This window comes from Muscardinus avellanarius (assembly GCF_963383645.1).
Source record: "Muscardinus avellanarius genome assembly, chromosome: 5".
Classification (NCBI taxonomy): domain Eukaryota; kingdom Metazoa; phylum Chordata; class Mammalia; order Rodentia; family Gliridae; genus Muscardinus; species Muscardinus avellanarius.
In genome coordinates this window covers 101,128,854-101,143,823 of record NC_137790.1, presented here as the reverse complement: position 1 = coordinate 101,143,823, position 14,970 = coordinate 101,128,854, and the positions used below count along the sequence as shown (strand labels likewise).

The 14,970-nt window shown below is 33.4% G+C and overlaps 1 protein-coding gene across 4 annotated transcripts in view; it reads left to right on the top strand.

Moving 5' to 3' along the window:
- NLGN1 (neuroligin 1) overlaps positions 1-12,700 on the top strand; it is a gene marked incomplete at both ends in the record, with an annotated part of 775,643 nt that extends 762,943 nt beyond the window's left edge. For 3 of the 4 annotated variants that reach the window (XM_080695862.1, XM_080695860.1, XM_080695861.1), the window contains 3 exons: positions 6,797-7,009; positions 10,015-10,804; positions 11,878-12,700. In XM_080695862.1, coding sequence (XP_080551988.1) covers positions 6,797-7,009; positions 10,015-10,804; positions 11,878-12,700 — 1,826 coding nt within the window. The remainder of the gene's footprint in view (positions 1-6,796; positions 7,010-10,014; positions 10,805-11,877) is intronic. The other variant, XM_080695863.1, reaches the window with a different exon arrangement.
- Between the last annotated feature and the right edge of the window lie 2,270 nt (positions 12,701-14,970).

Here is a 14,970-nt window from a genome sequence, read left to right as displayed (position 1 = left end):
CTTCCACCAACAAAGAAGACATGCAGACCTCTATCAATGAAAGGATTACTTGGTATTTTCCAGACACCAAAATGACAGAAAATTATGACATTTAATGCAGGGATGGTGGCACACACTTGTAATCCCAGTACTTGGGAGGCTGGGACAGGAGGATTTCTGGTTCATAGTCAACCTCAGCTACTTAGTGAAGCCCTCCAAAACTTTGTGAGACCCTGTTTCAAAATAATGAAGAAAAAATAGGTCTGATGGTGTAACTTGGAGGTAGACTGCCCCTGGCTTTAATCCCTAGTTCTGCAAAAAAAAAAAAAAAAAAAAAAACCATGACATATAGATGCCTGCCTTTGTTCAGCACACATGTAATAGAAGGGCCATTTGGAAGCAAAGACAGAAAAGGCAAAGATGAAGACCCTAGTCCAAAAAAACAAAGAAGGAATATAAATTATTTGTAAGGTGCATACCTTGCAAAGCACACACACGTGACAATGGAAACAGAAAAATAGACATTCGTTGAGAAAGTTACTGCCTGTGCCTATATGTTGTAGTGTTGAGCCTATGCCCTCCTCTAATAACTTCACAGTGTCTGGTCTAATTTTGAAGTCTTTATCAATCTCAAGTTGATTCTTGTGCATGGTGAGAGGAAAGGATTTAATTCCATCTTTCTACAAATGGATAGCCAGTTTTCCCAGCACCATTGTTGAAAAGGCTATCTTTTCTCCAACATATGAGTTTGGCTCCTTTGTCAAAGATTAATTGAATATAGGTGTGTGGATTTGTTTCTGTATCTTCTATTCTGTTCCACTGGTTAGTATACCTGTTATTGTGCCAGTACCATGCTGTTTTACTACTATTGACCTGTAGTATAATTTCAAGTTTGGGATTGTGATGCCTCCTGCATGGTTCTTATTGGTGAGGATTGCTTTGCTATTCTGGAGATTTTCTTTCTTCATATAAAGTTCATGATTGATTTTTTCTAGGTCTGTGAAGAATGTTGATGGTATTTTAATGGAAATTGCATCTATAAATCATTTTTGGTAGAATGGCCATTTTGAAAATATTTATTCTGCCTATCCATGAGCATGGGAGGTCTTTCCATCTTCCAAGGTCTTCTTTAATTTCTTTCTTTAATGTTTTATAGTTTTTGTTGTAGAGGTCTCTTACATCTTTGGTTAGATTTATTCCTAGGTATTTTATTGGTTTTGAGGTTATAGTGAATGGAATTGATAGCTTTATTTTTTTCATTGTGGATTCATTGTTGTTGTAAAGAAAAGCCGCTGATTTCTTTAGGTTGATTTTGTATCCTGCAACTTTGCTGAATTTGTTAATCAGCTCCAGAAGTCATTTGGCTGAGTTCTATGGGTCTACGAGATAAAGGATCATGTCATCTGTGAATAAGGATAATTTTAATTCCTCTCTTCCTATGTGAATTTCTTTGATTTCCTTCTCTTGTCTTATTGCTGTGATAAGAGTCTCAAGGACTATATTGAAAAGGAGTGGTCATAGTGGGCATCCTTGTCTTGTTCCTGGTTTTAGGGGAAATTCTTGCAGATTTTTCCCATTCAATATAATGTTGGCTTTGGGTTTGTTGTATATTGCCTTAATGATGTTGAGGTATGTTCCTTCTATCCCAGTTTTCTGTAGTGTTTTTAACATAAATGGGTGTTGGATTTTGTCGAATGCTTTTACAGCATCCATTGCTATAGTGATGTGGTTTTTGTTCTTGGTTCTATTTATGTGGTGAATAACATGTATTGATTTGCATATGTTGAACCAGCCTTGTTTTTTCAGGATGAAACCAACTTGGTCGTGGTATATTATTCTCTTGATATGCTTTTGAATGCATATGGCTAGTATTTTGTTTAGAATTTTTGCATCTATGTTCATTAAGGATATTGGCCTGTAGTTTTCCTTTCCTGAGGTATCTTTATTTGGTTTGGGGATTAATGTGATACAGGCCTTGTAGAAGGAATTTGGGAGAGTTTCATCTCTTTCAATTTCCTGGAATAAGTTATGAAATATTGGTATTAGTTCTTTACTGAAGGTTTTGTAGAATTCAGCTGAAAACCCATCTGGACCTGGGCTTTTCTTTGATGGAAGAATTTTTATTGCCATTTCTATTTCTTTGTTTGTTATTAGTTGGTTTAGGCTTGCCATGTCCTCTTGGTTCGGTTTAGGTAGGTTAACTGTGCTTAGAAATCTGTCAATTTATTCCATGTTTTCTTGTCTATTGGAGTATAAATTTTTAAAATCGTTTCTGATAATTCTTTAAATTTCTTCACTATCCGTGGTGATGTCTCCTTTTTCATTTCTAATTTTAATAATTTGAGTTGATTCTCTTTTTCTTTTGGTTAGGTTGGACAGGGGGTTATCAATTCTATTAATCTTTTCAAAGAACCAACTTTCTGTTTTATTGATTCTTTGAATTGTTTTTTTGTTCTCTATTTCATTTATTTCTGCTCTAATTTTGATGATTTCTTGCCTTCTGCTGGGTTTGGGAATAGACTGTTGCAGAATTTCTAGATCCTTAAGTTGTGTCATTAGGTTCTTTACTTGGTGGTTCTCCGTCCTTTTTATGTGGGCACTCAATGCAATAAACTTTCCTCTTAGTACTGCCTTCATGGTGTCCCATAGATTCTAGTAAGTTGTGTCTCTGTTTTCATTTATTTCCAGAAATGTCTTTATTTCTCTCCTAATCTCTACTCTTTTATGCGCAAACTAGGGAGCATCGGGAATACCAGAAGGACTCCAGATTATGGAAGGGAAAAATTGCAAAGTTTGAATGGAAAGCTAGGAGAGGAAGAAGGCTGAACTTGATTAATTAGGGGTTACTTCCGAATATGTTTAAAAGTATGAATATAGCAAGGTTACCCTGGATATTAATTGTTGAGAGGGGGGAAGGGAAAATGAGGAGGAAGGAGAGGGCACCAAGTACAGATTAAATGTATAACATTACTTTCAATAAAAATAAATAAATAAAAAAGAAAAAGAGACATTTAATAATAAAAAATCTAAAAATGTACCAAAGTCTATTGTTTCCTTATTGTTTCTGAAGGTAGATAGCATAATTATGAACTAGCCAAATTTGCCTCTGAAATGTCATGTTTTTAAATGAACTATGCATTTAAATCACTAGACACATTCCTGAACAATCAGAACAATCAGATAAACAATGCTCTTTATTCTCATTCAATAACCCTTTTAGAAAGGGACTTCTTAAACTCGGCATGGTGATGCACATTGTAATCCCAGTACTTGGAGGCTAAGATAGGAGGATCACAGGTTTGAGGCAAGCCTCAGCTAAGTAGTGAGGCCGTCTGCAACTTACTGAGACCCTGTTTCAAAGTAAAGGATAAAAAATAGAGCTGGGGGTATAATGTGAAGGTAGAATGCCCTGGGTTCTATCCACAGTACAACAAAGAAGAAAGAAAAAAAAAAAGAAAGAAAAAAGAAAGTGACTTATTTTTTCACTTCTTTGGGAAAGAAATTTAAATAGTAAAGCTATGTTGTCTTGATACTATCATTGTCACTTATAAAAATAAATAAATAATAACTAAATATTTTAATTATACTGGGAAAAGGAATTATAAAATGATCCAATTAAAGAAGAATCAACCTGACTTGCTTACCTTGGAGATGGTGAAACTTTACAGATGTTTTCTTTCCAGGCCATCTGTCAGTAGTTACCTCCGTGTCCCACTGTCAGTAATCAATCCAAAGCCTTGGCCAGTAGCGGTATACTCTTCCACAGATGATATTAAAGAATAAATTATTTTACAACAGATTAATAAATAAATGAGTTCAAGAAAGGTCATACTAAACCCTTGTCCATGGTAATTACCTGTTTTCATTTGTTTTTCATTGCTCAATTTATTTTAGGCCTGAATTAATTTTTTTCACTACTCTTCAGAGAGTTACTTTTCAGAAACTTGTTATGTTTTTAATTTATTGTTATATAAATGCAAATTAATTGATAATTTGACTAGCACAGTGAAAATAGTGCAACCAAAATTAGAATTGTAGAGGTCATACTGTTTAGTTCAGGTAAAGTTAGTTGTGTAAGTACTATGGTTGTCTACATGCTATGCATTGAATGATGATTACTTTATTAGTAAGTCAATGCTGTAATGATAGATTCATCTGAATGCAACTGGAATTATTCAATATAATTTAAAGAGGAATTAAAATGGTAATTGAATGAAGTGTGCATGTATGTATCCACAAGTCTTTTATCCCATTAAGATGTATGACTACAATGCACCAATAAAAAATTAAAACACAAATTTTTACTATGCACTAGATGGCTTAAAGTGTATTCAGAAATCAAAATTTTAGCCGAGCATGGTGGTGCATGCTTGTAGTTCCAGCATTTGGGAGGCTGAGACCGGCGAATAACGTTTCGCGGACAGCCTCATCTACTTAGTGAGGCCCTCCACAACTCAGTGAGACCCTGTTTCAAAATAAAGAATAAAAAACTGGGCAGAGGATGTAGCTTGGAGTTCAAATGCCTCTGGGTTCCATCCCCAGACCTGCAAAAAAATTTATTTGAGTACATATTTGTAGTATGAAAATATAAATGATAAACTATTTATACCATTATAGTCTTTTTCTGTCATTAATCCTCTTTCTCTCTCTCTCTCTCTCTCTCTTACACACACCCACACACACACACACACACACACACCTCCTTTCAAAGTCCTACCTACGATAATTATTAGTAATTCTTTGAGAATTATTATTTTCTCAATATCCATGCCATAATTCTATTATTATAGAACATATTTATAACACAACATGTTATTTATAACATTTATAATATAATCCTATATGAACTAATGATTCTGTCTTGTACCAATGTTCAGGAAGGATGATGATTTTTCTTCCATGTTCCTATAATCTTATTATGCAGAGTGACAACACTTCTATATAAGAATACATTGAAAATTCTCAAATTATGATGCAAATTCAATAAAATTAAATGGGTGTTACCAGAATGATACATTAATTCAAAATTTATGTGTATAATTTTAACTCAAATTCAAGGATAATTTATATTTCCAGGGTTACATTAAAACACACACACACACACACACACACACACACACACACACACACTGAACTACTGGGCTGGAGTATAGCTCGGTACAACCCCAGTACTGGAATTGAACCTAGGGACATTCTACTTCCAAGCTATATCCCAGCCTAGTAGTGTGTGTGTTGTGTGTGAGTGTGTGTGTGTGTGTGTGTGTGTGTGTGTGTGTGTTAATGTAACCTTGGAAATGGATGGAACTGGAGAACATTATGCTAAATGAGATTAGTCAGCCACAAAAAATAAGAAATCCGATGCTCTTCCTAATATGCAGAAGCTAGGGAGAAAATGGGTTATAGAAGAAACTCTCGATGAAGAAGATACTATAGATGAGTAAATAAGGCATCCTAACTGAGGGGATTGGGAGAGGGAAAGAGAGAAATTCCCTAATGTAAATGATGTACATTCACAAACATCAAAGTCAATCACTAAGCCAAACATGAGAGGGGGCGGAGGAAGGAATGAATGGGGTGGGAATTGGAAAGGGGATAAATGATTTGTGCATGTATGCCTCTATCATTTAAGATGTATGATTATCCATTAAGATGCATGACTACAATGTGCCAATAAAAAATTTCAAAAACATCCATTCTGTTTCTTTAGTGTCATCAATAGAAGAAAATTATTTTTAGGTTACTTATATTAAGCTTGTTGATTGGAAATAATATGTATATTATTTATTAATTTATATGTAATATGTCTCTAAATACTTTTATATTTAAGTAAGCAAGACAATTTAATATTTTATTAAAACCTTTTTACTTCTCTACATACATGCATAGAAAAGTTTGAATTTTTCATAACATTGGTTATTCTTTCCTGTTTGCTAATTGAGAAATACTTCTCAGTTTGGAATTTTAAGTATTCCAAAATATGGTCTCAAATTGCTTCTATCACTAGGATCCTTCCTTAATCATGAATCACCATTTGTAAAGATGTGCATATGTGTATATATGCAAAGAGTTGTATATAATTTTATGGACTTGCTAAAATTCTTCATCTGTAGACTTGAAAAAAATACCCCTTCTGTATATCTACTGTGGTTCACATACCTTGAATTTCAACCATGTGAGACCATAAACAACTCAAAACTGACAGTGTTTTATGTAATTTGGTTTTATGCAAAGTGCACATTCTCATAACACTTTCCATATTACTTCATATATATCTTCACCAAATAAATAGGACTCTGGAATGTCTCCATTCAGGTCTTTTAGAGTGTTTTTATTTCCTTAATTTACCCTGGTGACCTGTTACCTGGGTAACTTGGGAATCACTTGAGTAAGATAAATACCAATGTTCAGATTTCACTAACTATTCTTCCTAAAATAATTTTTATTTTGGTACTGAGGATGGAACCCAGGGACATTCTGCCTTGAACCTACACTCTCAATCCTATTTTATTTTGTATTTTTGAAGAAAGATTTTAAAAACAAGGTTTCATAAGTTGTGAAGGACCTCACTAAATTGCTGAGTCTGACCATGAGTCTGTGATCCACCTGACTCAGCCTCCCAAGTACGAGGATTACAAGCTTGTACCACCATGCTCAGCTACTAAAATAAATTAGTGTATTTTGGTGGAAAATAATTTTTATTAAAGAACTTGGATTGTGCTCATTTTGATTAGCATGAACTTCATTTTCATTTTTGTTATCCATTTAATTCATGTCAAAAACAAGTGTTCAAACAAGTCTTTTCATTTCTGTTTTCCAGGTTTCTTGAGCACAGGGGATCAGGCTGCAAAAGGAAATTATGGACTTCTTGATCTCATACAGGCTTTAAGATGGACTAGTGAAAACATTGGATTCTTTGGTGGTGACCCCTTGAGAATCACTGTTTTTGGATCAGGCGCGGGGGGTTCATGTGTCAATCTGCTGACTTTATCCCATTATTCTGAAGGTAACCGTTGGAGCAATTCAACCAAAGGTATTATACAGGTTGCAAATTTTGACAATTTTGGTATTTGCATGCCACCACCATCAGTAGTATGTGATGCTTTGTATATATTTCTCTGTTAAAACTGAGTTTTAGGTCAAACTCAATTGCTTTAAACTGTGTCTTCAGCTTTCTATGCATGTTGAAATTTTTGTCAGACTCTTTTCTATGTCTCTCATGGAGCTTGGTAAGAATGCCCTGTCAAGCATACTTCAGAATACTTAACATTATAGTCAATCAGTAATTAAAACTAAGTAAGATTTTTTAACACAGAAATTTTATATCATCTATTTTAAAGACAACAGACATTTTAAGCCTTTTATTAGTAAGAAACTAATGAGTTATTAGCATTTGTCTGGAAATACATGTTTTCACTTGTTTGAGAAACAAAAGTATATTTGATTATCTTGCATGCATGATCCAAAATTGTCAAAGCATCAAGGTCACTCATTTGATTAAAAAGGAAATTACACTTGATTTTGTGTTTTTTCTATTTTGAACTCCAAAACTGTTTTCCCCTAAAGCTTGGCAGAGCAGCATGGAGCACTGAAGCTGCTTGAATTCATGAAATATTTTTTTTTGTTTCCATTTTCTGGCTTTGACATCCTTTTTCCAAAGTGACTGTCCAACTTGTATCATGTTGTTCTTTATGAGCTCCATTTTACGTGTTTACTCACCTATTCTAACTGCATTATTAATTTGGAATATCCACAAAAACAGAAGAGTTTTGTCAAAAATGTCTGCAAAGTAAATACTTTTTCTTCCTTACTTATAATACAATAGAAAGGAAGAGAAGATACATCAACAATAGTCTATTTTATTTTCTAGTTGTTGCCAATATATATTCATATAGATATATGTATATATCTATATGAAGAACTTAAGTATACATTACCAAATGTAACTCATGAAACATCTTAATTAGTAAAAGTGTTTTGTGACATAAGCACCAACATAGAATATTTTTTAATTATTAAATATATATTAGGAAGAAATTCTAAAATATAGCTTTAAATAGAGAATCATGTTTCATTATAGTCTTAATTTATTAGCAGAGTTAATAAAATGCATATTTTGGTCTGTAACAAAATGGTTTATATTGAAATAATCTTTTAATATACTCTTCAAGGAAATTTGTTTGTACCTGGCCAGAGACACAGATTTGATATAATCCTAAACCCACGTCTAGAATGAGCTGCCTGACTTGATTAAAATATTCCTTGAAACCATCCAAGCTGACTTTATCTTTGGGGAAGACATCAGCTTTAAAGTCTTTAAATCTGTGCAAAGAGCTCATCAATGCTCAGTCCTACAGAGAACATAAGTGTGCATATACTTAACAAGCACACTCACTAATGCTGAAATAAATAGTTTTCCCAATATTCTAACTGACAATTTCAGGCATGATGTGTATTTTCCCCTAGATCATTTTTCTGTATTTAGTTAAGATTACTGAGGTCCCAAAATGGAAAGAATATAAGAAAAATATAAGAAAAATTGCCAAGTTTATTTTAGTTGTAAAATTTTTAGTTAGTAAAGTATTTCTCTGAGCAAATTTTTACAACCTACATATTTTTAAATTATCAATATTTGTATAGATGCTCTAGCATACTTTGCTCTAACAATCTAATATGTTGATAACAGTTGTCAGAAAACCAAAACAAATTTAAATTATTTGTTTGATATTTTAAATATTTTTATATTATCTAGCAACATGTTACATTTTTTGTGTTTGTGTGTGTGTGTGTATATATATATATATATATATATATATATATATATATATATATATAATTTGGGGGTACTGGAGATTGAACCCAGAGGCATTCTACCTCTGAGCTATATCCCTATCCCTCTTTTATTTTTATTCTGAAACAGAGTTTCACTAAGTTGATGAGAGTACAAGCATGTGCCACCATGCCTGACTAGTATATTTTAATTTAACATTTAAAAAACTTTTTTCTCATTTACTAATAATGGAGCACATTCTTAAATAACTGAACTATAAAGCTGCACCTGCAAATTAATAATAATAAATATAAATATAAACTTTTAAAATAATATAGATGAATTATATTTTTAAAACAATAATTTTATTAGAAAACACCCTAATTAAGCTACCCTAGTGAGTAGATTAGGGTAAGTGCATTTATAATTTGTATGAAATACAGTTCTTATCAAATAGAATATGGGGCTATATTTATTTTATTAAACAAAATTAAGTAAAAAGCAGTGGACCATTTTCACAGTTTATGAATAAGTAAAGCAATGTACATTCAATGGTAGAAAATGTTAAATCACCCCTCATACATACACCATATCCTTCTGCTGATGGATTTTTCTTTCAGCTTAATAAAGACACTTCAAATGTTCTGTCTTCTTCTGAAAAGTGAATATTCAGTATATACATTATGTCTGATATGAAGATCTGGAGGAGTATGTCTAAAATAATATTGTTTTGTGTGACTTTGGGGCCATCCCCAGGGTATTAAAAAATCCCTGAGCCCCATTAATTGGTTGATACCTCAACAATTCTTTTTCAAATTAAATATGATAAAAAAATACAGAAGCATTCAAAGATACTGCCAAATTGGAGGGAATATTCCACATAAACTATGTAGGGTCTGATGGAGAGTCAAAAGAGAGAGAACAGTAACATTTGATTAGTGCCAATTTTACATGTGTACATTCACTGAAGAAAATATTTAGGGACTTTTGCCACTAGTATTTACAATTTCTCTTCTCCTTACCTACTACCTCTTTGATAGTTTGCAAAATTTAGAACTACTTATCCCTATAAGAGGTGCCACTCAAAGCACACTTAGGTCCACTTCAATACATAATACCCTGGGGATGACTTTTTGTACTTTCTCTTAGGCAAACATGTCTTTATTCCTGTTTCTTGAGATGTATCTGGGTTTTATATACATGTATAAAATATCAGATGTTATTAATTTTTCCACAACATCTGAAATATTTTGTTGGTTTTTCCTTAGGACTTTTTCAACGAGCAATAGCTCAAAGTGGAACAGCCCTTTCCAGCTGGGCTGTTAGTTTTCAACCTGCAAAATATGCTAGAATATTGGCCACAAAAGTTGGTTGCAATGTTTCAGATACAGTAGATTTAGTGGAATGCCTCCAGAAGAAGCCTTACAAAGAACTTGTTGATCAAGATATTCAACCAGCCAGATACCATATAGCCTTTGGACCCGTGATTGATGGTGATGTAATACCAGATGACCCTCAAATATTGATGGAGCAAGGGGAATTTCTCAACTATGACATAATGTTAGGAGTTAACCAAGGGGAAGGGTTAAAATTTGTTGAAAATATAGTAGATAGTGATGATGGTATATCAGCTAGTGATTTTGACTTTGCTGTTTCTAATTTTGTTGATAATTTGTATGGCTATCCTGAAGGCAAAGATGTTTTGAGAGAAACCATTAAATTCATGTATACTGACTGGGCTGATCGTCATAACCCTGAAACCAGGAGGAAGACATTATTGGCTTTATTTACAGATCATCAGTGGGTAGCACCTGCTGTAGCTACAGCAGATCTTCACTCAAACTTTGGTTCGCCTACATACTTCTATGCTTTTTACCATCATTGCCAAACTGATCAGGTGCCAGCTTGGGCTGATGCAGCCCATGGAGATGAAGTTCCTTATGTATTGGGAATCCCCATGATTGGCCCTACAGAGTTATTTCCTTGCAATTTCTCAAAAAATGATGTGATGCTGAGTGCCGTTGTAATGACATACTGGACAAACTTTGCTAAGACTGGGTATGTATCTAAGAAATAAAGTTTCCTATAATTTTAATAAAATTATTAAGTCTTTTAAAGCAATGCATATTTTGTGCCCAAATAATGTAATAGACTGATACCAGTAATATATTTATTTTATTAAAATCAATTCTATATTGTAATATTTCAAAATGCCATTGCTTGAATAGTTCTTGTTTTATAGAAGTTTATGAAGAAAGGCATTTATAAAGAAAGTTTATGAAGAAATATATTATTCAATAATTAAAATATGGTTGATTTATCAATTGCATAATTTATTTTTGCTTTTATTCAGAAGTAACAAATATTACTTTATAGTGCTTTCCAGTTCATATACTCTATGATCTTTGACCCTCCTAACTACCTGGTGAGGTAGGCAAATCAGATACTATTCATCATATTTTACCCAGAAGAGGCTCGGAGAAAGTCATATATTGTTGGGGTTTAGTCTTAGTAAGAGTTGAGGTTTGTGTGTTGGTGAGAGGAGAGTTGAGGTTGTGAGAGAAAAGACACTGACACAGGAGATTAGATGGTAGCTTTTTGAACTTTATTTTGATGGAAATATTTTTTGTTTTTTTTAATTTTTTATTATTTTTATTATTTATTATTTATTATTTTATTATTTTTATTACTTATTTATTTATATTTTTATTTTGGTAGGTGCCACTATGCCGGGGTCCAGCCCTAGCAAGAGTTGAGGTTCGGGTGTTGGTGACATCTTCTCTCATTCAACCTCAACTCTCCTCTCACCAACACACGAACCTCAACTCTTGCTAGGGCTGGACTCCAGCAACATATTGGTCCAATATGTAGCAGCATCAGGACTCAATCTTTGTCTGTCAGTTCCAAATACCAAGTCCTTTATTTATACTCGTCCATGCCATTTAACAGTCACCCATCTAACAGTTTGTCTGCTATGAGATTTAAATTTCTAAATTGTTTTAAGCTAATGTCAAAAAAAAATCTAAATCCTAATTGTGTTACTTCTTCAATTAGACATTAAGATAGTAGTATTTTGACTGAGGAAAAAGATTAAAAACCTTTGTTCTCATTGCTTATTTTTTCTTTTCTAGTGACCCAAACCAACCTGTCCCTCAAGACACAAAATTTATTCATACCAAACCCAACCGCTTTGAAGAAGTTGCATGGACCAGATATTCCCAGAAAGACCAACTTTATCTCCATATTGGATTAAAACCAAGAGTTAAAGAGCATTATAGAGCCAATAAGGTGAACCTCTGGTTGGAGCTGGTACCTCATTTGCATAATCTCAATGACATTTCTCAGTATACCTCAACAACAACTAAAGTGCCATCAACTGACATCACTTTCAGACCAACAAGAAAAAATTCTGTACCTGTCACATCAGCTTTTCCCACTGCCAAACAGGATGATCCCAAACAGCAACCAAGTCCATTTTCAGTAGATCAAAGGGACTACTCAACAGAGCTTAGTGTCACTATAGCTGTTGGAGCATCGCTATTGTTTCTGAACATCTTGGCTTTTGCAGCCTTGTACTACAAAAAGGATAAGAGGAGACATGATGTTCACAGGAGATGCAGCCCTCAGCATACTACCACCAACGATCTCACCCATGCACAAGAAGAGGAAATCATGTCCCTCCAAATGAAGCACACTGATTTGGATCATGAATGTGAGTCCATCCATCCACACGAGGTGGTTCTTCGAACTGCCTGCCCCCCAGATTACACATTAGCTATGAGAAGGTCACCTGATGATATTCCCTTAATGACACCCAACACCATTACAATGATTCCCAACACTATACCAGGGATTCAGCCCTTACACACATTCAATACATTTACAGGAGGACAGAACAATACTCTGCCCCATCCCCACCCCCATCCCCATTCACATTCAACAACCAGGGTATAGCCAGATAAGAGAAACAAACTATTTTTTGATGGATTGCAGTAAAAAGTTGCTGAAGATTTCTTGGCTTTTGACCTACAAGACTCTCACTATTTAAATATGGAGGAATATTATGTGAATATACATATCAAGAACTTTGGGGGTTTTAAAAAATGAATTATATATATATGTATATATATACATATATATATATATATATATATATATATATATACACACAAATCAACTTTAGGAACAAATTTAAAATGCTTGAAGCGGTTGTTCTGAATGATACTTTTTCATTCACGTTCAAGAATTAATTTTTTGAAGATTTAAGTTGCATAATGGAATTAGATATGTGGAACACTAAACAGAAAAGAACTCTGTCTGAAATAGAAACAAATATATATATATATATATATATATATATATATATATATATATATATATAATCTCTAAATATGCACAAGGGATACACCAACGGAATGTCAGATAATTTTCACCAGTTTTTATTTGGAGCAGTTTTATTGTGTAGACCATATTTAGGTATTTGGATAAGTATACAAAGCACCAATGCTGTTAATGGCCTTATCTGAGGCTCATGTTGAAATTTGCCAGTAAAACAAAGGAGTTTAAAGACTGGCAGGTATAACATTATCACATAAGTGCTGTCAGTATAAGGTTGTGGAGATAAAGGAAACTGGATATTTTTAGCACGATGTGCATGATATGCTTGGTGGCTGTGCTGCTGATTAAACCTTAATTAAAATTCTCATCCCACTGAAGTTTTAATAGAAGCTTCCTCCATCAACTGGAAGAACCTAAAGGATATTTTAATGGGCAAAAGTAATTACAATAAAATAATTTACAGTAGCTTCAATAATAAATGAAATTAGTTATTAAAGGCATTTGAAGAAATATAAGTTTTAAGGTGAATACTCACTGATGTGAATCCCAGAAAATATTTTTTGTGTTTTTAATGTTCTTTCCATCGCCATCTAAATTTATAGAAATGTAACCCTAATTGGACAGGTGTTATATGACCTATAATTTGCAGTGGATTTTGTTACTCTGAATTTTGTCCCTTTTTGTAGCTGAAATATGTCAAAAGAGTTACTTGAAACAGTCTTTTATGATGTAAGGATGCCCAATATTACCACTAGATGACAGTTCTCAGTTAATTGATTTATTCATGTTGCATGACAAAATGTTTACCTGATAATTCAATACAAAATTATGTCCCTCTCTACATCACTTGTCTTTCTCTCTGAGGTTCATTCACTGGAATTTACTCAAGCAATATCAGTAGATTAAAACATAGATAAAGAACAACACTTGGAGAGTCAACACTTGGAGGATTTTAGTCTTACATGTAAGTGTGCTTTAAAATGAATATTCTAAGATCACAGGAAACTCTTCATCCCCTGTTGTTTATCAGTATATCACAGACCTTTCCAAATGTTTGTATATTTAATCTGATGTACATTTATATTAAAAATGAGATGGACTTAAAGAGCACATCCTGATGAATACTTTCTCTTATCTGTACTATATTTCTATTAGACTAAAGTTATGTGATTTTTTTTTTACATTTTTTCAGATGACTAGCAATTTTGATAGTTTGTAAGATAATGCAAAGAACTTTCTCTGACAAACTAACTGCAGTAACAGAAACCTTTCTTTTCAGTTACTCTTTTTCAAGAATGGAAGCTTATTATACAAAAGAAAATAATTGTATACTTCTTGATGGAAACAACTTTGTATATCTTGGCCATATCACTGGTCATTGCGTGAAATAAAGATAATCTGGATAATGGCTATTAGTCAAATGCAAAGAGACATGATCATTGCTCATTAAAGAGCTAAAATTTTTATTGCTGTTTTGTCTTTTATTTAAAAAAACAACAAAAAGAAACATGATTATCTCATAGTCATTTTTCTAGATCAGTCAGGATTTTGAAGACATGGATAACACAACTGTGTATTTAAAGTCAAGTATTATCTAATATGAAACATAGAAACTTAAACATTCTTAAATTTCTAAACTCTAAAAACTCATGAAAATCAATACTTTTGTATTTTTAAATACCGTATATGCCAGGTGTGGTGGCGCATGCTTGTAATCCCCGCGCTTGGGAGGCAGAGACAGGAGAATCGCGCAGGTTCGAAGCCAGCCACGCGCACTGGTTTAGGAGACCCTGTTTCCAAATAAAAATATAAAAATAGGTCTGGGAGTGTAGCCCGGAGGTAGAAGGGCTTCCAGGAACCCTATTGCCACGGGGGGGGGGGATACT